Source organism: Staurois parvus, unplaced genomic scaffold (assembly GCF_062004578.1).
Source record: "Staurois parvus isolate SC_StPar_1 unplaced genomic scaffold, SC_StPar_1.0 ptg000715l, whole genome shotgun sequence".
Taxonomy (NCBI): Eukaryota; Metazoa; Chordata; class Amphibia; order Anura; family Ranidae; genus Staurois; species Staurois parvus.
In genome coordinates, this window is record NW_028318511.1 from 9,108,159 (window position 1) to 9,134,491 (window position 26,333).

At 40.9% G+C, this 26,333-nt stretch overlaps 2 protein-coding genes across 3 annotated transcripts in view; one reads left to right on the forward strand and one right to left on the reverse strand.

Moving 5' to 3' along the window:
- The window catches only part of DEAF1 (DEAF1 transcription factor), a 58,830-nt gene extending 47,385 nt beyond the window's left edge, over window positions 1-11,445 (forward strand). The window contains exons 11-12 of one of the 2 annotated variants that reach the window (XM_089653580.1): window positions 1,307-1,396; window positions 8,945-11,445. In XM_089653580.1, coding sequence (XP_089509706.1) covers window positions 1,307-1,396; window positions 8,945-9,037 — 183 coding nt within the window. In that variant the 3' untranslated portion in view covers window positions 9,038-11,445. The remainder of the gene's footprint in view (window positions 1-1,306; window positions 1,397-8,944) is intronic. The other variant, XM_089653581.1, reaches the window with a different exon arrangement.
- A 7,629-nt stretch (window positions 11,446-19,074) lies between these two features.
- The window catches only part of DRD4 (dopamine receptor D4), a 136,499-nt gene continuing 129,240 nt past the window's right edge, over window positions 19,075-26,333 (reverse strand). Inside the window, exon 4 of the mRNA XM_089653583.1 lies at window positions 19,075-19,997. Within this exon, the coding sequence (XP_089509709.1) occupies window positions 19,795-19,997 (203 nt within the window). The 3' untranslated portion in view covers window positions 19,075-19,794. The remainder of the gene's footprint in view (window positions 19,998-26,333) is intronic.

The following is a 26,333-nucleotide window of genomic DNA, read 5'->3' on the forward strand; positions in this document are numbered from 1 at the left end:
ACATACTCATACCAACATGTGATAGCATATCCAAAAATATATAATAGCGTCATGCTCCACTGACAATCAAAATATGTGATGACAAAACCAAAGTTCAATCCAAAACAAATTCTGTGTAAAATTACAATAACACTATTGCAGCAAAAAATGTCCTTATTCAATCCGTGACTTCACACTCCTTCTGGTGATGTAACAGAAATGATTTGTGTGCAATCCACCAATAATAAGTTGTGATATCAATGAAATCTGCACCTTCACAGGCTGTGCTCTCACCTGGTATATAGGACCAAACCGTTAAGTGAGGTCATATAAGGCTTGTGTCCCTTTAATTGGATTCAGAGCTGGATGGGAATGTCACTCTTCAAAGTTAGGGATCCCCCTCACTCCCTTAGGACTCTACTTTTGTGTATTTCTTCATACCTTCCATAAGGGTATTCTTGATTTTCTTTCCTGCAAAGCAGAAGGACTTTTTCTCAAAGCAAAACACTTGGGTGAGGCGGTCCTGATGGAAGCAGCTATTATGATTGATGTTGCCTGCATAGTTTCAGGACCAGTGCCACTTGGCAAAGCCAGCTGCAGGACACCAATGATCTTTCTGCTGTCTGTATGGCCATCGACCCCTAAGACATGAAAATTATTTTAGGGTCTGCTCTGTAGTCTTCTCCTTACTATTTGAAATGTTGGCTTGTGTTGATTTATTTATTTAGATTAGCGGGAAGACAGATCGCCAACTATTAACCCTCCCTCCTAGATTGTAAGCTTGAAAGAGCAGGGCCCTCGATCCCCTCATGTTTTGCATTGTATTGGTATTGTTCTGTCACATGGTCTGTCCCCCTTTATAATGTACAGCGCTGAGCGAACTATTGGCGCTTTATAAATACTGTATAATAATAATAATAATTAACCTACAGACATAACTATAGTATGCAGATAAAAGACAAGACTATGTTGTCCACCTGATGGGATTGGTTTAGAGTCTATGAGACTATGGGTTGTATTTACTAAAACTGGTGAGTACAAAATTTGGTGCAACTTTGCATAGAAACCAAACACCTTCCAAGTTTTATTGCCAAAGCTTAATTGAACAAGCTGAAATTAGAAGCTGATTGGCTACCATGCACAGCTGCAACAGATTCTGAAAGCCCCAGTTTTAGTAAATCTCCCCCTATGAAACCTACTGTCCATAGCTGGGCTACTGGGTGGTTTTTGTAACTTATTAAATCAGGCATAGGTATGATGGTTTTAGGATGCCCATATAACATTGTATCTCTGGCATTCTAACTCTTTTGGCTTGCTCTGCATTTAGCAGTCCTGTGTTAACTGTGGAAGAGAAGCCCTTAATGAATGTACTGGATGCCACAAAGTAAATTACTGCTCCATCTTCTGCCAGCGCAAGGTAAGATAAATCTTGCATACATCTATGAGCCTAGCTGCTTGATATAGTATGTGTGCCACTGTGTGGGACATTTACCTGATAAAAGAATTACAAGACGTCTAATTGAGCTGATATAGGGATGCAATGCAAAGAGCACTGATGAATTATGAAGTGCAAAAACACTTAGCAATATATTTTACATTGAATGATATACTGGGGAAGATGGGTGTGTATAGTGTACCAGAGTCATGTGCATTTAGCTAGTTTTGAAAAACGAAATCAAATGAGTATTCATTTTGCAAGACTAAGCATTTTATCTCTTCTACATTAAACCTTTAAAAATCTAAGACCCACAATGCGATTAATTTCAGTAAGACTGTTTGACATTACATTATACAACTGTCATTCTGTTTCCTACAAAGGTGCTTTTGGATAATGGTGGTGCAAATGTCAGGACCAGTTCAACTTTTTGTTCTGAGAGAGTATTTTTGGCAGATGAGCAACTGCAGCCAGTCATAAACAAGGAAAGAGGGGAGGTGTTTGAAAGTCTAACGTGGTGGTTTTTGTGGTGGGTGGAAAATACATCTGTTTCACGATATAGCAAAAGAAACCTTACATGCCTTAGTACTAACATATGTAGCACCCTCTAGCTTAGCTAGTTAGAGGCTTGGTAGAAGCCTGGGATAAGTCAGCTTGGGGGTGAGGTAACAGGTTCACCTCAGAACAGGCTGGGAGGCTCTACGGTCAGGGCTTCTGGAGCCCTCCCACCCTTCCAGAAACCTCTGGCCCTTTTTGGGAGGGGACAGAGGAGGGGAGGAGGCCCATGTTTGCATGTTTAGGGGAACTTGGACGATCCACAAGCAAGAGGCCAAGAATGGTGGCCAAGGGTAACCCTTAAATATGACAGAGCCTGTGCAGCAAGGAGAGTCGGGTGGAAGATAGACTGAAGGAAGGTGCTGGAGAGTGGATACTAAGAGGGGGGGCCCAGGGATTGGGGGCCTACCTACAGGTTGGTTGCTGGACAAAAGGATCTCCACTGTGCCAAGTCTCCTAGGGAGGACAATCCTATTAGCAGGGAAGGAGCCAGCCCAGCGTAAGACCTGAAAGCAACTGCAACCCACCAAGCTAATAGGACAGGACAGTGTGAGTACTTCTGCACCCCTTGGGTAAGATAAAGGGTGCAATCAGGTGCAAGACCCAACTAGTTTTCATCCAGGACTACTTAAGTGGCAGATCTTGGAATTCTTTGCCCAGGGATACCCTCAGTGCAGCTGGGTGAAGGAAGAAAGATTCATCTGGGATCTGAGGCGGTACATCAAGGGGACTTCAGTGCTTCTTAATGAGATAGTGCTGTTTTGTTGATCCACATTTTTGTATGGTGTACAGTTTGCTAAGAAGTTTGTCTTCACGTTTGCAGCTCCTTGGGCATCCCATATACCCCTAGACCCCATCCAAGTTGTTAACCCCTCAATAAAAACAACAAAAAACAGCTCAAGGACTGTTTTACTGACTCTTTGTGTGAAAATGTGGGAAATGTGTGTTGTCTTGCCTTGCAGAGCTTAGGGGGACCCAATCAAACTCAGCGACCTCTAAAGGAGTGAGTGCTACACGTGATTTTTAAAAGGGTTAGTTCAGCTTTAAAAAAAAAACTGTCTATGCAGGTAAGGGGTGTTTGTAGATAAAAAAAAACCTGCAGCTTTGACTTAAGTTGAATAATGCCCTTGCTATAGGCATAGGTTATTTACATACATCCTGAAGACTGACTGGAATACCCTCAGGACATTGCTAGCACTTTGCTAAGCGAGGCTTAGTCATTACTGCTCACCTCTGCTATGAAAGAAGAGAGTTTTTTCTCCGATTCAAACCCCCTCACATCACATCATCTTTAATATGGATTGGACCCTGGGCAAACATTTTTGGGCCCCCTACCCCCAATGCAATTTTGCTCTCCACCCCAACATCCCAAGAAACAAACACACACACGTTGTGAAGCACCGTGGTAGTTAACCAGTTCCCAACCGCGCTATAGCCCAGGGACGGCTACAGCGCGTTTGTGTAGTTCTGGGACGACGTCCATGGACATCATTCCAGAACACGTCCCCCTGTGTGCCCCCGATGATCGCCACGGACACAGCTGATCACGTGATATGGTAAACGGCCAATCACGGCAGCCTTTTTACCACGTGATCAGCTGTGTCCAATGACATAGCAATCACTGGGTAAATACAGCTGCCGCTTGTCAGCTGCACTTTCCTCACGCTGTCACAGTGTGAGGAAAGTACTGCCAAGAACCAGCAATTGTCAGCGAAGGGATCGACACTGATCATCAGGGCACTGATGTTCAGTGCCCTGATGATCAGTGCCCATCAGTGCCGTCCACCTGTGCCCTGCAGTGCCACCCATCAGTGCTACCCATCAGTGCTGCCCATCAGTGCCGTCTATCAGTGTCACCTATCAATGCCGCCTATCACTGCCTCCTATCAATGCCCATCAGTGCTGATTATTCATGCCACCTCATCAGTGCCCATCAGTGCTGCCTATCAGTGCCCATCAGTGCTGCCTATCAGTACAGCCTCATCAACGCACATCAGTGATGGAGAAAACTTACCTGTTTGCAAAATTTTATAATAGAAACAAAGAAAATCTTTTATTTTTTCAAATGTTTTGCTTTGTTTTTGTTTATAGTGCAAACAATAAAACACCCAGTGGCGATTAAATACCACCAAAAGAAAGCTCTATTTGTGTGAAAAAAAATTATAACAATTTCATATGGGTACAATGTTGCATTACCGCGCAATTGTCATTCAAACTGCGATAGCGCTGAAAGCTGAAAATTGGCCTGGGCAAGAAGGGGGTAAAAGTGTCTGGACATGAAGTGGTTAAGTACTAGTATCACCCCCTCACCCAACCCCTCATACTTACTTGAGTCCTCACTTGATCCAGCACTGTGCCTGTCTGTAACAGCTCTCCCCACTCTCACAGGCTTTGCTGAGGCAGCGGGAGCCATTGGTTCCCACTGCTGTCAGTCAAATCCTGTGGCGAGGGAGCGGGGGACCAGGCCACGCTGTGCTGTCTGTCTTTGAAGCCAGCAGCACAGCTCAGGATCAAGCCCACAAGTGCACCACAATAGGAAGTGGTACACTGAGAAGAGGAATAGCCAGGAAAGCCGGTGGGGGACCCCAGAAAAGGAGGATTGGGGCTGCTCTGTGCAATTCTAAAAAATAAAATTGAGACTTTACAAACACTTTAACATGAATGAATACATATATATATATATTGGATGTGAAATTCAATTAGCACGTAGGTTTAAAGTGAAGGGAGATATAAAATACCCCAATTATGCATTGATTAACAAATCCTTTGGGCCCCCTTCACACCTCAGCTTTTCATAGTGGTGTATTTACACAAGTGCTATAGCTCACAGTCCTCTTGCAGACTGAAGTATTAACATGTTGGCATTAGCTCCACTCTCTGCAGCAATACATTGTGAATGCAGGGTGCCATGCTTAAAGGGTGGTGCCATGACGCCCTGTATTCACAGTCCTTCCTTGGAAGAGTGAGTACGTCTTGTGATGGAGAAGAAATACGTGTGGAGTACAGCTCTGGATTCATGGGTGAGTATTGCAGCTCAAGCTTTTTATTTTTTTTTTCGGGTGGGAAGATACTCACCTTACCAACGCTCCCCCACCGGTGCCAGGTTTCAACTATCTTTACTGGTCTGCGCGAGATGAAGTCACTGTTCTACATGCCATACAAGCACACAGGATCAGGATGGTCACCTTAAGCTGAGCTGTGCATATGCAGCTCAGTTTACAGGCTGGGGGTCACTGTGAACAGGCAGGAAGGTATGTTTTATTGTAGAAGAGACATTGTATGCCTCTTCTGCAATAAAATGCATGCGTGCTCACATTGTATAATAGCAGAACTTTAGTTCCGCTGTAACCTCTGCCTGGGGTCCTTTAAAAAACAAAAGCCCAGAGTTTGGCTTTAATCAATTCTACAGTTTCTGTTTACAACTACTAAGCAGTAATAATGAATCTACACCTAATGTGTCCTCAAAATGTAATTAGGTAATTTAATTATAAAATTTCATTACACAGGAAGGGGATAGAAGTGCCCAGTAGGCAAGTGGCTAATTGATTCTTTCTGTTAGCAAATCTGCTTGCCTGTACATCCCATATGGGCAAGCAGATATACTGACAGGTCTGCAGGAGACGTGCATGGCACCAGTGATCTACTGATGGTTGGTGCAATGCTTTACAGGCTCCTGCAACAAAATATAATAAATGCACATTTTTTTTACCTGCTAAAAAATGTGCATTTATTATTTTATGACAAGAGGTGAACTTATCCTGTAATAACATAAACATAAAGAACAGGTCCACACTCACTGATTGGTTGCTAAAGTTTACTGCCCATCCTTACTGCTCACAGATTGGTTGCTGAAGGTTACAGCACATCATCTCCTCACTATATGCACACCATGGACTGTGGTGGTGAGGAGACCCACCAATTTTCTGCGTTGCTGGGAAGATGGCGGGCCAGTGAAAAGTCTGAGAGTCCGATATGGCAAGCTTCTGGCTTATGTTGCCCCATGTCTGAAAATACTTCAGCAGTGGCAGGTGACAGTGGAGGATATCAGGTCCCTTCCCAGGAAGCTTCTGGGTGAGAGGATTTTGGCTTATGCTTTCAGTGTGTCACTGACCTTAAAGGATTGCTTGGCTCTGTAATGAGGGAGGGATTGCGTTTAATTAACCTGGAGAGAATCCCTTTGAAGTTTAGGGATCAAGCCTGGCTCGCTTTCCATGGAAGGCTCTATGTAAAAGGGAACCTGAAGCCCCGCCCTGTGGATGATTGGGATTGTCCTAGAGCAGAGTGTGTTGGTAAAGTGGAGTCTATGGACCACTTTCTGCTTCAGTGTCCCTTTAACATAGAGGTGTATAAAAGGGTGGGGAGGGTTCTGGGCATCCCCTTTCTCTATTGCATGAGTTATGCAGAGTGGGTGTACGGGGCATTCCCAGCTCGCTGGGACTTTGATTTGGATACACTTTTTTTAGTTAGTATAATTGTTCGTTACTTCACATGGAATGCACGGTGTCAGATTACCCTGCGGAAGAAAGTCCTCCCTATAGAGGTGGTGGTGCACGATATTCTGGGTGAGGTTGGGAAGAATCAGGGTCTTGAGAAGGGCAGGGAGTTCGGGCGTCTGGATAAGGGCGTGGAGGTATATCAGACCTGCCTTTGGTGAACTGTCCATCTCTGGGTGAGGGGAGCTTTTCTTATGCTGTTCTTTTCACTCCCTTAGTTTTTGTTGGTTAAGATCTTCTTTTTGAAGAAGGGCTGCATGCATAATGGGGGCGGGGTTGTTTTTTGACCTCTCAGGTTTGATGTCTGGTGTAGTGATGTGAATTGTAGTAAGATTTATTTCCCCCAGTAATGACATGTTAATTTCAGAGAGTTTTGCTTTTGTCTGACAGCAGATTTTGCTATATTTATTTTCATTTTGTGTAAATATTTATATAATTACTTATTTAGGTATATTATTTTATGTTTATTGATTGCAAGACTTTTAACCTCCCTGGCGGTATTCCCGAGTGTAGCTCGGGGTAAAGTTTCAGTACCACAAGCGGTAACCCCGAGCTAAACTGGGGAATACCCTGCAGCATTGCTCTCGGGATCTCTTCTGCACTTACCTTGTCCTGCGCTCCCACGATGTCCCTCCTGCAATATACTCCAGCGGATGCCGGCGTCTGTCTTCTGGGTTCTGTCCCCTGCGACGTCTGGGGACGGAACGGCGGGAAATTTAAAAATGACAAAAAGTGACATTCACTAAATTCACTAAAATCACACAGTATAACATTACTGTATTAAAGCATTTCACATACATTTTGTCCCGAGTGCTTTGTCCTGTGCCCTGCCTGCATTTTTACTGTTCTTTCTGCCTGGAAACTGAGAAATGTCCATGGCATCCAAAAAGTGTCCCTTTAGGTCAAAAGCGGTTTTAGACCAGCTAGAGAACAGCGATAGTAAATTAGAACTACTTGCAGAATTGAGTGATAATGATTCGTGGGGAAATTCGTCATCCGACACTGAAAACGATTTTGCGACTTTGCTCAGTGATGTGCAAACTTGACGCTATATTTCAAATTTCAGTGTTTTTGGTTTGATTATATTATTTAATTACATTTATTATTATTACTATATTATTTTTTATGATTATTTATTAAATTATAATTTATGATTTCGTGTTTCAGATTTTAACATACCTGGGATGTTTACTAGATTCCTAAAAATTACAGGCCTACAATAAAAAAAATACATATTTCCATGCAAAAAAATGTAGCGTTTTGAGCACAGAAATATGGACATAATCAGACCGCTAGGGAGGCTACTAAAGAAAAATTGGGACCCACCAATAGACTGAATACTCCTAGAATGCAGTGAGCAGAGCACACACAGCTATGAAGGTGGGAACAGAGCCCAGTGTGAGCAGAATTCCCAAGGACTGCAGAAGAATCGGCCTGGAATAGAGAAGTCATACAGGACAAGTGAGATTTACACAAAGTTTGTCCTTCTGCTGCAGTTCGTTGTCAGGTATCCAGAGGCAGCCAGCACATCCCCCTCCTGTGCTGTCACCTTCCTTCCCCAATGCCAGCTCAACCCACACAAGTCAGCACAGCCCCAGCCAGGCACAGCAGCATTCCGGAGCCCCGCCCTCTGTTCCCCCAACAATTGCTGCGGCCACCCTGCTATCTGAAACAGGACACTACTTTCATTGGCCTTTTGCACTGTCCATCTACCATCGGCCCACTGCTGATAGGGCAGGACGCTGCATGTGTTGTGTGTCCACACCCTGAGGAGTGTGCAAGCTGTAAAGCAAAAGGAAAACAATTTCCGGGCAGCACAGACTCAAGGGGCAGCTGCTTTGGGTTCCACAACAATGACTGGGCCTGGGACAGCTGCCCTTTTGCCCCACGTTAAAGACAGCCCTACCCCACATGCTCTTTCTCTTCCCTGATGCAGTGGCTCTGAGCTCAGCATTGAGAGAACTCCTACGATGAAGGAGGTGAGCAGTAATGACTAGACCTCACTTATCAATGTCGTGGGAGTGTAGGTTAATTGGCTCCTATCTAAATTGGCCCTATTTATATGAATGTGAGTTAGGGACCTTAGATTGTAAGCTCCTTAGGGCAGAGACTGTTGTGAATGTGTAGTAAATATGTAAAGCACTGTCTAAATTGACGGCGCTATATAAGTACCTGGAATAAATATTAAAATAAAAAAATATTCCTATCAGGCTTCTTGAGGTATGTATATGGACTAAATCTATAGCAAGAACATTATTCAACTTTAGTCGGAACTGCATGGTTTGTATTTATCTTCAGTTGCCCCTTATCTGCATAGGCAGTTTTCTGGTAAAGATGAACTATCCCTTTATTGTTACCTAAATTTTAAGTTTCATTTGGTTGATTGTACTACTGATTTACAGTGCAAATGTTCATGTTCATTTTATTTCATTTAGTTTGACGTTTGACTTTGGAATAAGTCAGTGTTTTTTGTTTGCTTAAGGACTGGAAGGATCACCAGCATCTTTGTGGCCAGACCCCCACCCTGTCTGTCCATTCTGAGGATGTACATGTCACAGAGAAGGATCCGGTCTGATCATCTTCAAGCAATATGTCCTGATAAGAACTCTATGAAATCCTGCCAGGCAGACATTGATAGGAAGTTTTAGGCATCAGCATAGGGCCAAGATGCGGTCTCAGTGATTGCAGGATCGAACACCAGCTGAATGTTTTTCAAAAATGTTTTCATGGTACATGGAGCCCAATTCAATGGATCTTACCCTACTGAAGAAAACATTGTACTGTATCTGTGCTCAGATTACACCTAAAGTTTTGTTATGACTGTACCAGCAGTATCGTTGCAATATACAATGTCATGCAGTGTTGGCTATAGCTGATATTAAGAAGTGTGGCACTGCCTATATCTGACTTTATGCTAGCTATTAAGGATGAAAGTAGTCTAAAATGGTTTTCTCAGTGAAATATGGATACGTTTGATCCTGCTGAGTCTAACTTGTTTGGAGGTCTCCTTCCATCCTTGGTATGGCCAAGGCAAGCTGAAAGTTTGTGTGCTCTCCATCAATTTTAATGGAGAATATACGAGATACTATAGTGGAAAATGTTGCTTCCAACTTTTTAAAATTGCTGAATGATCTAAATATCTATAGGAGACAACTGATTACTTCTCAGAAGCTGTATAAAAGCGCACAGCAAATATTATAAGGGCATCCCTTTTTTTAAACCAAATTATGGATATACAGTGAAAATATTTTTTAGGACTTTTTCTCTCTTGAGCTTCACCTGTGGCTAAATTGAATGAGTATGGTCAATCTGTTTCTTTAACTGTGGTGCAATTAAAAGAGTCAGTGTTCCCTGACAAAGTATAAAAGAAGTTATATCAGAGTAAAGATTTGTAGGTAAGCCATGTAGGTCAGGGCCAGAGGAGGAATACCAACTGAATGTTACCCACTGAGATCTCCAGCTGTTTGGGTGATACCACCATTCACTTCCTATTGTAATCACATTTGTTAAAAGAATTGCTGATTCTGGAGGCTAGACACCATGGACCTCCAGGCACAAAGAAAATCCTTCTTGTTACATTACACCAAGGGTGTCAAACTGGTGGCCCTCCAGCTGTTGTGAAACTACAAGTCCCATCATGCCTCTGCCTTTGAGAGTCATGCTTGTAACTGTCAATCTTGCAATGCCTCATGGGAATTGTAGTTTGGCAACAGCTGAAGGGCTGCCAGTTTGACACCTGTGCTTTACACCATGGTACTGTCTGGTTCTGCTGACAATATGCCATGGATTTATGTTACCCTTGCTGTGTGTAGCTCCTTATGTTTATTCTGTGCTTTGCTAAATTCATACCTGAGCATCAACAGCTATATTCTTTATGGCAACATCACTTATCTACTATTGATGCTTCGTTGATAGTGAGTGTTCAGATTCAGGTGTGATTTTTAAATATACAGGTACTTTAGTATTTCATCTATCTGTAGTAGAGGATATGATGGCTCCAGAACTTTCCACTGTCTAGCACTGAACATTTTCTTTTGCAGTACGATAGTATTATGTGCCATGCCATGTCCCTTTAGCCTTCAATACCAGCAGCCTGTTTCCAACAGAAGTACTGTAGGAGGCAAGTGGTGGTCATCAATGGCATATTTACCACAAGGAAAACAAGGCATTTGCCTAGGGCGTCATTTTTCAGGGGGGCAGCACCTCCCCCCAGAAGAAGGGATGAAAGAAGGGACAAGCACGCCATGGGAACCAGGTGGGATCCGAGAGAGGCTGCAGGCTTATTGATGGTGTATGTAAAGCCTGACTCTCGTTCCTGCGGCTGTGGCTGTGAAGACGAGTGTCTTTTTCTCTATCACCGGGTAAGGGGGGGTAGTGGAAGACTCTTTGGGTGGGGGGCAGGGGTGTTGTTGATCAATGTCAGGCTCTCTCCCCGGAAGGGGGATGGGGGTGTGTGGGTCAGTGGCAGTGAGGGCAGACGATTTCTGTTTTGTCTAGGGCAGCACAAAACCTAAATACACCACTGGTGGTCATATAGCAAGAGATATGTTTTGTTCTCAGGTACTCATGCTGTGCACAGTGATAAAAACAGGCCTGTCAATATCCAGCTTTGATTATGTGGCTTAAGGAGGCTTCTTTCAACTTTTCTATTTGGTACAGTCACTTCCCAGGGAGGAATGTTTGCTGTCATAGGAATCTAATCACAAAAGCATTTTTCTTCATAACAGAATTCCTTTAATATCATATCTGTGGGGACATGCAAACAATCTGGTGAGGGGACAGGTAAACTAGAATACTACATTTAGCCCAGTATACAGCTCTTCAGTAGCCGGAGGGTAAAAGGTTCTCCATGTCTGATCTACAATTTATTTTCTCTCTTTAGCAACTATGGTTTGATACAGTGTTTACAATGCTATGCAGGGTTTCGTTTTAAATTATATACTGGTTGTACTTGACTTAATAAATACAGAGTATTACTTTTTACACCTTTTTTATGCTCTTTTTAGTTCGTTGTACATTAACTATTCCAACAACAGTTATACATTTCTTTTTTTACTAATGATTACCACTTTGGAAAAAATTTGTTCATAAAATATGTTACCGTATTCATAACTTCCTGGTTCACATCAGTGGGACTTGTCATGCAACTTGAAAGTTCAAAGTAGCATGCCAAGTCGCACCCTATTAGTGGCAATCGAACTGTTCAAAGCGATGCAACTCTGGTTAAGTGATTTTGAAAAAAGTTCCTGCACTGTTTTTGTGCAACTTCATTGCAACTTCCATTGACATTTCTTAAATGAATTCACACTGAATAGTCAGCTTTGAAATTGCACTAAGTAGCGCGATTTCAAAGCTGCACTGGTGTGAACCAGGGATTCCTTGGTCGGATATCAGGGTTTGAGCTCATTTTCGAATATTTAGTTATTTTTAAGAATTATTTTATAAGAAATAATTTTTTTCCCTTCTGCCACATGATCTTTGACACGGTCACACCATTAGAGATTTTAGATGAAACAGCTTGTCATTTGCTAGCACGAGCAGGATGATCAATGGTTTTCTCTTCACAAAAAAACTTCCTAGCAATGACCTCCATGAAGTCTAGGCTGCCAGTTATGTTTGATCTCACATTTGGTTGTAATGATTGAATGTTCTGGAACTGATGCCATTTGTGGTTCTAATAATATAATATAATATAATATATAATATATAATATATGTGGATATAATATCTTGTCTTACCTACCTTTAAAGTGTTACTAAACCCAGGACCCTGCGTTCACTATATCTGGTCTCCTACAGTAAACAGAACATGGAAGTGCAAATATTTTAGTAAATATTAACTGCTAAATACCTTTTCTCATCAGTGTATAGCAATCTTGTGACTTCTATCAGTGTCCGGCCGAGCATTTTCATTCTCTTCTTAATGTCCTATGAGGCTGAATGACCCCTGACCCTCTGTCCTGACTGATTGACCCACATGCACCCCCCCCCCAAAATAATGTCTAGCAATACACACCAAATAGAGCATGTGCAGACTTGCTACTACTACTCTGTACTATGGCAGACGGATTGGGACAGTAGAAGATTCGGAGTATCAGAGAAGACAGGATCAAGCAGAGTTTTTACACAATGCAGAGGATTAACCCCTTAGGTTCCACAGTGAGTATAACAAGCACACTTTCCTGCATATACAGACTGATTTTACTGTTGTTGATTAAATAATGCTTTAACAACTTTAAGACCATGCCTATTCCGACACTTTTTGTTTATATGTAAAAATCATGTTTTTTTGCAAGAAAATTAATTAAAAATACCAAACATTATATATTTATATAGCAGAGGGCCTAGAGAATAAAATGGGGGCTGTTGCAATTTTTTATGTCGCATGGTATTTGCACAGCGGTTTTTCAAACACAATGTTTTTCAGAAAAAATACAATTGAATTAATTTTAGTGCACAAAAACACAATATAACACCCAATTGTGTGGTAAAATATAAAAGATGTTACGCTGAGTAAATAAATACCTAACCTTAAAATTGCTCACTCTCATGGAATGGCGATAAACTACTGTACTTAAAAATTTCCATAGGTGACACTTTAAAAGCCTTTACAGGTTACCACTTTAGAGTTACACAGGAGATCTGGTGTTAGAATGATTCCTTTTGCTATAACATTTGTGGTGATACCTCACATGTGGTGCGATCACCACGTTTATGTATGTGTGCGCAACCTACGTGTGCCTTCACCTTTGCGGGGGGGATGGGGGTGTTTTACATTTTTTTATTATTATTTAAAGAAATTTTCTTTTTACATTGTCCCTCTAATTTTTTTTTAATCATGTTTATTGCTATCACAAGGAATGAAAACATTCCTTGTAATAACAATAACAAGCAGTGACAAGTCCTCTTTACTGAGATATTTGGGATCTCAGATCTCTCCTCTGCCCTTGAAAGCTTCGGATCAAACTCAGATCAGTTTGACCCAAAGCTTTCCCAAACCAGTAATGGCCGGTAACTGATAATGATGAAATACTTGTCACTTCCAGTTTTGTATACCATAGAAATGACCAGGGACATTCCAGTCCCTGATCACTTCTATGGTAAGCCAATGGAACTGGGTTCCCCGGTGCGACCAGAGAGCCTGTAGACATGCTGGGGAGGTGGGACAGGGGGACCACCTTCTGCTGCCTTTAAAACAATCCAGCAGCTAATTAGCAGATAGGATGGTTTTAACAAAAAACTGCATCTCAGGATGAAAAGAAACCAGTACTGTGATGATGCATGTAGCTGCAGGCATCAACCTGGTATACCACTTTATATTGGCAACATCTTGTAGTGGTGAAATGATACAAATCTTGAGCAACAGCATCCTGGTTTTTGAAGTTCTTATTTGCCCATTTACCCATCTGCTTCCTGCTTATGAACACATTTAAACAATGCTTGCAGTGATTCAAAACCTTCCCAAATGTCTACAACAAGTATTACCATGCTTCTTGTATTGGTAAAACATAAACCATGAAGGTGGAGCTTATCTCCGAGATTGGGAGGATGAGGAGCTAATTTGTTATTCCATTGATTAGATAAGATAAGGAGATGCTTACAAAGATTGGCTCCATACCTCCTCCATAGTATTGTAAATGAGGTCTCATTCTTTGATTGGAGGGTGTTCTGCTCTGATCAGATAAAGAGATGTCTGTTGTGGGAAGGTCAAGGTCATTCCGCAGAGGCAAGAGAAGAAGCAGGTGTATTCCACATACAGTAGGTACAGACTGGACATTGGGAGCTGGAAAAAGATTTAGAGGGTGTTGAAAAAAAACTATCATTCTGCTTGGCTGTGTTTTGTGCTTTGTTGCAGAGCAAATTGTGTTGCAGCAGGATGGCCTGTAAGGTTTGAAAATATATTTCTATTTCAAAAAATAAAATACATACTGGGGTAGATTTAGTAAAATTGGAGTGCTAGGAATCTGGTGCAGCTGTGCATGGTAGCCAATCAGCTTCTAACTTCAGCTTGTTCAATTTATGTGGTTGTAAAGCTTCAAAGTTTTTACCTTCGTGCATTCTATGCATGAAGGTACAAAACCTTCTATGTGCAGCAGCCCCCCCTAATACTCACCTAAGCCTCCTCTCGATCCAGCGTTGTGCGCTGGAGTTCCGGCTATCCCGGGACACCCTCTCCTCATTGACTGAAAGCAGCCAATGGCTCCTGATGCTGTCTCAATCACAGCCAATGAGCCAATAAGAAAAGAGAGGGGGCAGGGCCAAGCCACAGTTCCGTGTGTAGATGGACACACGGAGCAGCGGGTGCCCCATAGCAAGCTGCTTACTGTGAGGGCACCCGACAGGAGGGAGGGGCCAGGAGAGCCTGTGGGGGACCCGAGAAAAGAAGAATCCAGGCTGCTCTGTGCAAAACCACTTCACACAGCAGGTAAGTATAGACATGTTTGTTAGTTTTAGACAAAAACAAATTAGTCTTTAGCATCGCTTTAAGCTTTGGCAATAAAACTTTTTGCACTCTCCAGTTTTACTAAATAAACGCAACTGTATCCATTAGAGAATTTTTTTTAGCTGCTTCAGCTATGCCCCATAGCAGAAATACTGCTACAGGGCGGCAGTATATATGAGTGATTTTGCATACCCGGGTAGGCAGCGCACGCACCCTACCCGCACCGCCGTTCGCGGCTGTCAATCACTGGGTCCCGTCCGGTGATTACTCGCTGATTGCCGAGTATCTCCAACGGGGGGGAGAACTGTTAGTAAACAAAACAGTTCTCCTCCCTGTCAGCTCTGGCACACTTCTTTGCATGGCTCTGCATAGCACAGCCATGCAAAGCAGTGTGCTTACAGTGAAGCACAAACACAGAACATCTTTAAAAACAGCACACGGTTAACCCTTTGATCTCCCCAGATATTAACCCCTACATGCCCTGTGCCATTAGTACAGTGTCAGTAATTTTTATTAGCACTAATCACTGTATTGATGTCATTGGGGATGTCAGTGACACCAAGTCAGTTCCCTCCAGTGTCAGAATGCCCGCCGCAGTCCCGCTATAAGTCGCAAATTGTCGCCATTACTAGTAAAAATTAAAAAAAAGCCCAGTATATATATATATATATATATATATATATATATATATATATATATATATATATATATCGCCCTTTGTAAACGCTATAACTTTCATGTAAGCTAATTAATTTACACATATTGGGATTTTTTTAGCAAAGACATGTAGCAGAATACATTTTGGCCTAAATTTATGATGAAATTTGATTTTTAAATTTTTTTTACTGGACATGTTTAATAGCAAAAAGTCAAAAATATTTTTTTTCTCTCAAAATTGTCGGTCTTTTTTTTTATAGCACAAAAAATAAAAAACTCACAGATGATTAAATACCACCGAAAGAAGGTTCTATTCGTGGGGGAAAAGGATGTAAATTTCATTTGGGTGCAGCCTTGCATGACTGTGCAATTGTCAGTTATAGTAACGCGGTGCCGTAACGCAAAAAATGGCCTGGTCAGGAAAGGGGATAAATCCTCTGGCGGGCAAGTGGTTAAGTGAATTATGGCTACACGCATACATTGATTACCTTTCGTGTCCAGACACATGACGCAAAAAAATGTGCTGGTCTCTCAGTGTGTTTGTTGTCATGAGACCTCACAGTATGCATGTTGCGGAAAAACAGGAGTTACATTAAACCTCCTCCAGGACATAAATACATCACCCCCAGTTGAAACTAAAGAATGTATTTTTCACCGGAGCCATTATTCCTGTACTTTAGTAAAAGCAAAACACTTTTCTAGTCCATGGTTTCTGCTATTTTTCCAGAGGAGTATATAGACATGTTGAGAAATTTCAACCGAGTGCCTCAATTTGACTTGAATATTATTTTATTACCTGTCCTGGAGAACAGACTTGTGTTAGTAGTTTTCTACATCTTCCACTTTATACCTACAGAGCTGCAGGTACATATGTCAAATTTATTTGTTACTTTTTTTTTTTTAAATAAAGGCACTTAATTTTAGAAGGATTATATCATCTTTTGGGTTTTTATTCTGTGTACTACAAGCCTTGATTTGGTGAAATGGGTTTGAATGGTGGTCCTAAGGCGAGGATTGTCTTTGCCAAGTTTGTGGATGATTTGTGCAATAAACGTTGACGCTTGTGATCGATCCAGTGTTCAGTGGCTCTTCACTCTATCCCTGATTGACCCCTTAGTGTTGAGCTTACCCATATACTGTATGCGGTCTCGTGGAAGTGGATCCATGGGGCCGCATGTATGCGTATGTGTGTTTGTGCTGAGAGTGCGATGCACATTGTCTTTCCAGAACAGAGACTGAGCTATCACCAACAGCCCCGTTTCTCATACTATTATATGAGACTGAGAACTATAAGAATCCTAGGTCCTGATAACATGATCGCTGTGATAAGCCATGAATGGCTATCACAGTGATCAGTCACTATACAGCCTGCTCCTGCGTTTTTTTTCTCCTCGTGAATGGATAAAAAGATGCAATGGGGTTGATTTACTAAAACGAGAGTGCAATATCTGCAGGTGTGCATGGTAACCAATCGGGTTCTAACTTTAGCCTGTTCAATTAAGTTTTCACAAAAAAAAAAAGCTGAAAGCTGATTGGTTTCTATGCAGAGTTGCAGCAGATTTTGCACTCTCCAGCTTTAATAAATCAACCCCAATCCTCGCTAGAGAAGAAAATTGTAAATAAAAAAAAAGTTATTACAAAAAAGTACAATAGCAAGATCAGGATTTGATCTAAGTCATAGTGGGGGTTATATAACAAATGAGTGCGCTGTACACTAAATAATCAAATAAATGCTGCTACATAAAAATGTGCATAAATTAATTGAAATTATAGAAGTCCACATTCATATATTAAATAATTAAAAGTCCCAAAATCCAATAACACAGTGCTGTGTGCTAAAGAAATCCTCCAACGGAAAGTGCATAGGTGTCCACAAATGCTTGACACAAACGAATTTCTGTGACATCACCTCGCACCTGGCACTGTGGGAATTTTAAATGTTTACACTGCCTTTATGCACCTTATCTATGTAAGTGCAATACTTTAATAAATTCTTTGCTGGTTTATCGGGTTGCACTATGAAGTTTTCTTCTTCTGTTTTAAACCTTACCTTGCATGATGTGGAGAGCTGTCTGATGTGATGGATTCGTTCAAGTGAACTTGCAGTTGTCCATTCATCTCCTATTCATCTCCTTGATACGGCTAACTAGGGTGTCAGTATGAGATCTGAACACCATCTGCTCGTTTGATCTCTTGATTGGAGATCAAAGTGTCTGGTAAGAGGCTGATTTTTTTCTTTTGTGTCAAGCATTTGGGGACACCTATGCACTTTCCGTTGGAGGATTTCTTTAGCACACAGCACTGTGTTATTGGATTTTGGGACTTTTAATTATTTAATATATGAATGTGGACTTATATAATTTCAATTAATTTATGCACATGTTTTAAGTAAAAGCATTTGATTATTGTTTATGATTATTTAGTGTACAGCACACTCATTTTTTATATAATTTGCATTTTCTGGTGTTCAGGGAAAGAGTAGCATCAGTTCACTATTGTTTCAGAATAAATATTTTTTCACACATTTATTTACATATTTTATTGTCTGGGGTGTAGCGCAGGTTTTTTTCCCCTTTTATAGTCAGGGTTAGGCTTAGGGACAAAGAGCAGTGCCAATTTGTTTTAGGTAGGATTGAAAAACATAATATTTTATAGTATTAGTGACAGTGTATTTTAGGTTGGATATAAAAAGTACACTAATTTCTAGGCCCTACTATGGGTACAAACAACAAATAATATATGGATATGTGGTATTGCTGCAAATATCAGAAGTAGGTCTTTGGTGGTAGGTCATGGTAATGGCAAGAAATATACAGATAAATTGAAAAAAAATATTTTCTATTGTGGGCAAGTTTTCATTTGATAATTAAAAAAATAGGAGATATCCATTACCATTTACCACCAAATGAAAATCAAATTTGTCCTGAAAAAATACAGTATAATTCACCTAGATCTGCTATGTAGTTGCGATGAGATATGCAATTTCACTTACACATGCAAAATTGCAAAACTGTTCTGGTGTTAAGATTCGTTTTACTTTCCATCATGAAGGGGTTAAAGAGCCTGGAAGGCTCAGCTTGCCTCATGCAGTTGTTTGGAGCAGAGAGTTCCTTCAGTTTGATGCTATCCAGATGCACTTACTAGAACAGGAAAGGATTGAAGCCTCTGCAAGGTTTTTGCTTCTGTGGGGAGATTTCAGCACGCGTTCTGTCCAGGTAACTGGTTTTACCTGGGTCGTGAAGTGAGTTAGATCTCCCCAATGAAGACCCAGACAGCAATGAAAACATGAAGCAGGTACTATACATTCAGTACTTCAAAACTAGGAAAAAAAAGTTTTGTCTAGAATTCTCCTTTGAGATGATATTGTGAACTACATGATATTTCAATAAAATTATATTTCTGGCTAAGGACAGAACTTTTAAGGGTCTTAAAACAATTATTTCAGTATGGAATATATTGATGACTTCTTCTTTAGGGTGTGGATTATGTTACAAAGAAATACACCAAAACATGTTTATACCAAATATTCTGTTTATTGAGCTATACAAAATCTCCTGATCTGCATCATGGGAAGTCATTACAGGAAGATATCTCAGCAGCACCATTTGTGGACACTGCATGGTAAAGATGTTAATGTTTCTCATGAACCACCCCTTAAGTGGTTAAAACATTAGTACAAGGTGGCTGCTGTGGACAGCTATGACTGCTCCCTGTTTCTGCACGGCAGAAAGGGGTTATGCCTGTAGAGATAGTAACATCAGTAATTACTCCCACTTACCAAAAGCTCTTCATAACAGACTCTACTGGTTGAGCGGCATGTTCTTCTTTTTTTTTTTCGTTTTAAACCCAGCAAGGAACCTGGAGTAGTTGATCTCATGTAGAAATACTTGTTCCCAGAAACAATTACTTGGAATAGAGCAGCAAGAGAGAACTGAAGTTGACCATTTCTACTGTATATCTGTGTTATATTCCAGCATATGAAGTAAACATTCATAGTCAGTAGACTGATAGCAGTTCCACAGAAATAAATCAAAAACTATACCAGATCTGCCTCAGGACCACTCATGCATTGTGGTCACACATTACTATTATTTCCATGTATAGTTGCTCAACTCATTGACTTGACAGGCCAGTTTTGCAATTTAGGTGAGACCAACACTCAGAAGAGTTGAGTTCTCTAGCTTGTACAAGATCAGGACACACTGCCCACATGTTGTCCAACATTCAAAGAGGTCAGCAGCACATTCGAAGCACTTTACGGAAATAGTTTCTAAACTCAGTGTTGAAGATAGTGTAGATAACAGGATTCAAGGCGCTGTTTACATATCCCAACCATGTGACAGTGCTGAACAGAGGCTCAGGGATGTAACAAGTCTCACACAGCGCGCGTGTAATGTGCACCACGAAAAACGGTGTCCAGCAGAAAAGAAAAGCACCTGGAAAAGAATTACAGAAGATTTCTGTGAGTAAGATGATTAAAAAAGTCAATAAAAGTAATTAAATAAATAACAAGATCAGAATTAAAAATAACATGCAGGAATACATTTGGATGAAGGCAAAAAATGTATAATTTACAGTACAGTATATATGGCTAATAACAACTGTTCCTACATAATTATCCATTTGCATGTTGTTCAGGTAGCATGGAAGAAATGTCAGATACTTGTCCAAGTAATAACTACGTTAACTCATCTATAATTTTTCTTTTGCCTTTAAGTGATCCAGTAGTTCATTGGGATGGAGAACAACCAGCACATAAAGAGCAGTCTATGCGCATTTATCGCCAAACCTGCTAAAGCTTGGGCTATTCAACAGTTACGCCTACAGTAAGTAGCCCTTAGACATTACTCCTTTTTGTGTCTAATTAGCTTTAAAAGAATATTTGAAATCACATAAAGACCCTTTATCACGCCCCAAAATTGAATCAGTTAAAACAAGTATTAAAACAGGTATTAAACAGGTATTAAAGTTGGCCTGTTTTAAACAAGTATTGCAATGTATGTGAAAGATAAATCCCCATTGGAAGATGTCCCCTTGCCACTTACTTTGGTGAGAACCAAAAATATTTTGGATTTTCCCACATACTCTTTAATTGGGCATAAACCAATAAAGGTGATAGTCCAATGACGGAGGCATAAGAAAAAGCCTTAAATCTGGAATTAATCTGTTACTTTTAAATTATTAGAGCTCATAGTTCACATGGACTTGCCAAAGCCAAGGCATGAAGTAAAAACATCCACCACATGGAACGGTCAAAACTAGTACATAACCAGCTGCTGGGTGCTGTGTATGGTACTCATGTTCACAGGATGGAGCAATGGAAAGAATGATGAAAGGGAAAACAATAAAGGATTTGTGTTCTCAAGCAAGCCAATCGCTGTACAGTAACATGAACCAAGACCCCCAAGGAGCACTCATTGTTTTTTTCTTTGTTTTACAAATCTCAAATTGAATTTAAAACCTGTAATATAAAATTGAAAGGATGAGTTTTCTTAAGAGTATTGATGCTTGTCTAGTATTCATTACTTGGATGTTGGATATTTCTTGAATATGTTCAACATTTTCACCTTATTATGGAGGAATCAGAGTGATGTTTTTTTTTACCTTCATGCATTCTATTCTTGAAGGTAAAAAAACCCTTCTGTGTGCTGTTCCCCCCACAGCCCGCCAAATACTTACCTGAGCCTGATCTCCATCCAGCGGCGTGCACAGGAGCCTCCCGGGTCTCTCTTTCCTCTCTCCTCATTGGTTGAGACACAGCAGCTGGAGCCATTCACAGCCACTGAGGAGGGAGTGGGGGAGCGTGCTTAGATGTTTTTTAGACACATGGAGGCTCAAGAGCGAGCACGAACGATTACCTGCAGAGAAAGCATCTTGCTTTGGGGGCACTCAGGGGAGGGGCCTGGAGCACTGGATGGGGACCCAAGAAGTGGAGGATTGAAGCTGCTTTGTGCAAAACTATTGCACAGAGCAGGTAAGTATGACGTTTGTTATAGAAAAAAAAACACTTAAGCCTTTAATAGCACTTTATCTTCTTCCCGACTGCGCTGTAGCCATCTTTTGGATAGTTCTGGGAGGGCATCCATGGATGTTCTCCCAGGACCACACCCCCCGCCATGTGCAGTCTGTGGTCACTGTGTCCAATCACAGCTGATCACGTGTAAACAGGAAATGCCGGTTATCTGCAGTCCTCTCCTTATGCTGACAGTGCGTGAGGAGGAGAGCTGGTAATTGGCATTTCTTAGGGGGACATACACACTGATCATCAGGGCACTAGTCTAATCTGGCTTTGCTATTCATCAGGCTTATGAATGTTTTGCACCTTGTGGTGAACCCTCTGTATTTGCTCTTGTGAAGTCTTCTCTTGATTGCAGACTTTGACAATGATATGCCCACCTCCTGGAGAGTGTCCTTCACTTGTCTGGATTGTGTGAATGGGTTTTTCTTTACCATAGAGAGGATCCTCTGATCATCCACCACTGTTGTCTTCCGTGGACATTCATGCCTTTTTTATGTTGCTGAGCTCACTAGTGCATTCTACTAAACTGTGGATTTGACGACTCCTAATGTTGCTGCTATCTCTTTGGTGGATTTGTTTTGTTTTTGAAGCCTTACAATGGCCTGTTTCACTTGCATCGACAGCTCCTTTGAACTCATGATGTAGGTTCACAGCAATAGATTCCAAATGCAAATACCATACTTAGAATCAACTCCAGACCTTTTACCTGCTTAATTGATGAAGAAATAATGAAGGCGTAGCCCACACCTGGCCATGAAGCAGCTTTTGATTCAATTGTCCAATTACTTTTGGTCCCTTAAAAAAAGGGGGTGGCTACTCTTAAGAGCTGTAATTCCTAAACCCTTCCTTCAATTTGGATGTACATTCCCTCAAATTAAACCTGAGAGTGTGCACTTTCAGCCCATATCAATTATATAACTATAGCTCAATTATATTTTGGTAAATACTTGAAAAAAGCTAAAATTGTTCTTGTGTCCAAATATATATGGACCTAGCTGTATATCCAAAGCTATTTTGGCTATACTTCTCCTATGGATCACAGGGGTGCAGTCAGTTTTGCTCTCCTATCACTTGTTCTCTGCAGAGGACAGATGCAGCATAGGTGATTATATTTATATATATATATATATTTTTTTTTTATAAAGTCCATACTTCTCTTTTAAGTTGGTTTCAATTGACATTAACACATTCAAATAGACACACTATTCCATGTTTACTATAGTTCCTTAACAGTTGCAAGCAAAATCTCAACCTTTTCCAAAACTTCACGATGAACATGTTAAGAGTGCTTAAAAGAGCTTACAGTCATGGCCGAAATTGTTGGCACCCTTGATATTTTTCCTGAAAATCAAGTATTTCACACAAAAAAGGTATTGCATTAACACATGTTTTGCTATACACATGTTTATTCCCTTTGTATGTATTGGAACAAATATAAAACAGAGGCAGAAAAGCAAATATGACATAATGTCACACAAAACCCCAAAAATGGGCTGGACAAAAGTATTGGCACCCTTAACTTAATATTTGGTTGCACACCCTTTGGAAAACATAACTGAAATCAGTCGCTTCCTATAACCATCAATAAGCTTCTGACACCTCTCACCCGGAATTTTGGACCACTCTTCCTTTGCAAACAGCTCCAGGTCTCTCTTATTGGAAGGACACCTTTTCCCAACAGCAATTTTAAGATCTCTCCACAGGTGTTCAATGGGATTTAGATCTGGGCTCATTGCTGGCCACTTCAGAACTCTCCAGCGCTTCTTTGCCATCCATTTCTGAGTGCTTTTTGACGTATGTTTGGGGTCATTGTCCTGCTGGAAGACCCAGGATCTTGGACGCAAACCCAGCTTTCTGACACTGGGCCCTACAGTGCGACCCAAAATCCTTTGGTAATCCTCAGATTTCATGATGCCTTGCACACAGTCAAGGCACCCAGTGCCAGAGGCAGCAAAACAACCCCAAAACATCATTGAACCTCCACCATATTTTACCGTAGGTACTGTGTTTTGTTCTTTGTAGGCCTCATTCCGTTTTCGGTAAACAGTAGAATGATGTGCTTTACCGAAAAGCTCTATCTTGGTCTCATCTGTCCACAAGACGTTTTCCCAGAAGGCTTTTGGCTTACTCAAGTACATTTTGGCAAACTGTAGTCTTGCTTTTTTATGTCTCTGTGTCAGCAGTGGGGTCCTCCTGGGTCTCCTGCCATAGCGTTTCATTTCATTTAAATGTCGACGGATAGTTCGCGCTGACACTGATGCTCCCTGAGCCTGCAGGACAGCTTGAATGTCTTTGGAACATGTTTGGGGCTGCTTATCCACCATCCGGACTATTCTGCGTTGCAATCTTTCATCAATTTTCCTCATCCGTCCACGACCAGGGAGATTAGCTACAGTGCCATGGGTTGCAAACTTCTTGATAATGTTGCGCACTGTGGACAAAGGCAAATCTAGTTCTCTGGAGATGGACTTGTAACCTTGAGATTGTTGATATTTTGCCACAATTTTGGTTCTCAGGTCCTCAGACAGTTCTCGTCTCCTCTTTCTGTTGTCCATGCTTAGTGTGGCACAGACAGACACACAATGCAAAGGTTAAGTGAACGTCTCTCCTTTTTATCTGCTTTCAGGTGTGATTTCTATATTGCCCACACCTGTTACTTGCCCCAGGTGAGTTTACAGGAGCATCACATGCTTGTAACATTCTTATTTATCCGCAGTTGTGAAAGGGTGCCAATACTTTTGTCCAGCCCATTTTTGGAGGTTTGTGTGACATTATGTCGAATTTGCTTTCTTTCCTCCCTTTTTTTGTTTTGTCCCAATACACACAAAGGGAATAAACATGTGTATAGCAAAACATGTGTTAATGCAATACGTTTCGTGAGAAATACATGATTTCCTGGAGAAATATCAAGGGTGCCAACAATTTCGGCCATGACTGTATATAGTAAGAACCATGATGTTCATTTACTAGAAATGGAGCTTGCAAAATCTGGTGCAGCTCTGCATTGAAACCAGTCAGCTTCCAGGTTTTTTTTGTCAAAGCTTAGCTGAACAAGCTGGAGTTAAAAGCTGATTGGCTACCATGCACAGCTGCACCAAGTTTTGCACTCTCCATTTTTAGTAAATCAACAATATCTTTCAACAACAGTTCCTACTATACAAGATCTTTTAAGCGCTCTTAACGTATTCATTGTGAGCTTTTGAAAAATGCTGAGATTTTGCTTGCTATTGTTCAGATGTTCAGTACATGCAAAGAATAGGACATTAAAGAAATGTGCAAATCAAGTATTTTCTTATGAAGAATTGTCTAGCGCATTATGCAGGATTTATTGGTAAAATGTACAAAACCGGTAACATATTCACAAACGACAGAAGAATAAAAGCCACTAAAGATCATCTCAGAGCTGTGGGGAAGGGGACATGTCCCCAAAACGCGGCTGTGTGCTGACTCCACTATTACTCAGGAACTCTGCTACCACGTTGGATGATCTTTAGTGGATTTTACAGGCTTTTATTCTTATGTCGTTTGTGAGTATGTTATCGGTTTTATACATTTTTTTTTATACATTTTTAACAATAAATCTTGGATAATGCACTAGGTGTTTATGCCCCCTGTGTGTTCTCTTCCAGTTTGCGGGTTGGTCTCCCAGTCTGAGGAGGGCTGTACCACCAAGATCATGTTCCAAGAAAAGTTGAATTTCTGACATCTTTACCATTGGACTGGTGACTAGTCCTTTGGAGCACTGGAGATGTGGTTTCTCGTTGTCTTTTGAAGAATTGTCCCTGTTATAAGCCCCACCAATAAACAGGCCCCATCTCAAGCCACACCCCTTTTTCACCACTTATCTTTTTATCTCATATATGTAATATTTGATCCAGAGGTACCAGGGGCTGCAGCAGGTTTTTGTTACGTGTTCTTTTTTCCATTTCAATATGTTTATTGATTTTCCATAAGAATATAACAGATAGTACAATCTTAACAATGTCCATGCACCTGAAAAAATGTATTCAATCAATAAAAGAGATAGAATGCAATACAGTGTTGTGTCATTATTCATGTGAAATGAAACAGTGAAGATATGGAGCATAAGCAACACCACCCTCCAGAACAAGGTTCCTGCAAAAAAATCAGTGCATATGGGGGTTGATTTACTAAAACTGGAGAGTGCAAAATCTGGTGCACCTCTGCACAGAAACCAATCAGCTTCCAGGTTTTATTGTCAAAGCTTAGTTGAACAAGATGAAGTTAGAAGCTGATTGGTTACCATGCACAACTGCACCAGATTTTGAGTGCACCATTTATAATCAATTCCCCCATTGTGTTGACACTTAATCCAAAAATTAGGTAAGAAGAGAGTAAAGACAGAAGCAGGAGAAGAAAAATAAAGTGAGGAAAAGAGAGTAGGTTAGGAGCCATGGGCAGGAAGGAAGGGAGATATGAGGGAAGGCATGATCCAGAAGAACCCCAGTTACCACCCATGTGCAGCAAATGTGTGAGTTTTTTTTTAATATATTGTCACAAAGCAGGGCAACTAAAAAAAGTGAAAATAAAGAAACGTTTAAACCACTTATGTACCAGCCTGTAATACCCCTACCACTGAACAATTTTTTCATTTTCAGGGATGTGATAGTTTGACCAACAATTACTCTGTTACTCAACGCTGTACACTAATGAGTTTTATACCATTTTTTTTTAGACAGAGCTTTCTTTTGGGGGTATTTAATAACTTCTGGAGGGGCTTATTTTTTTTACT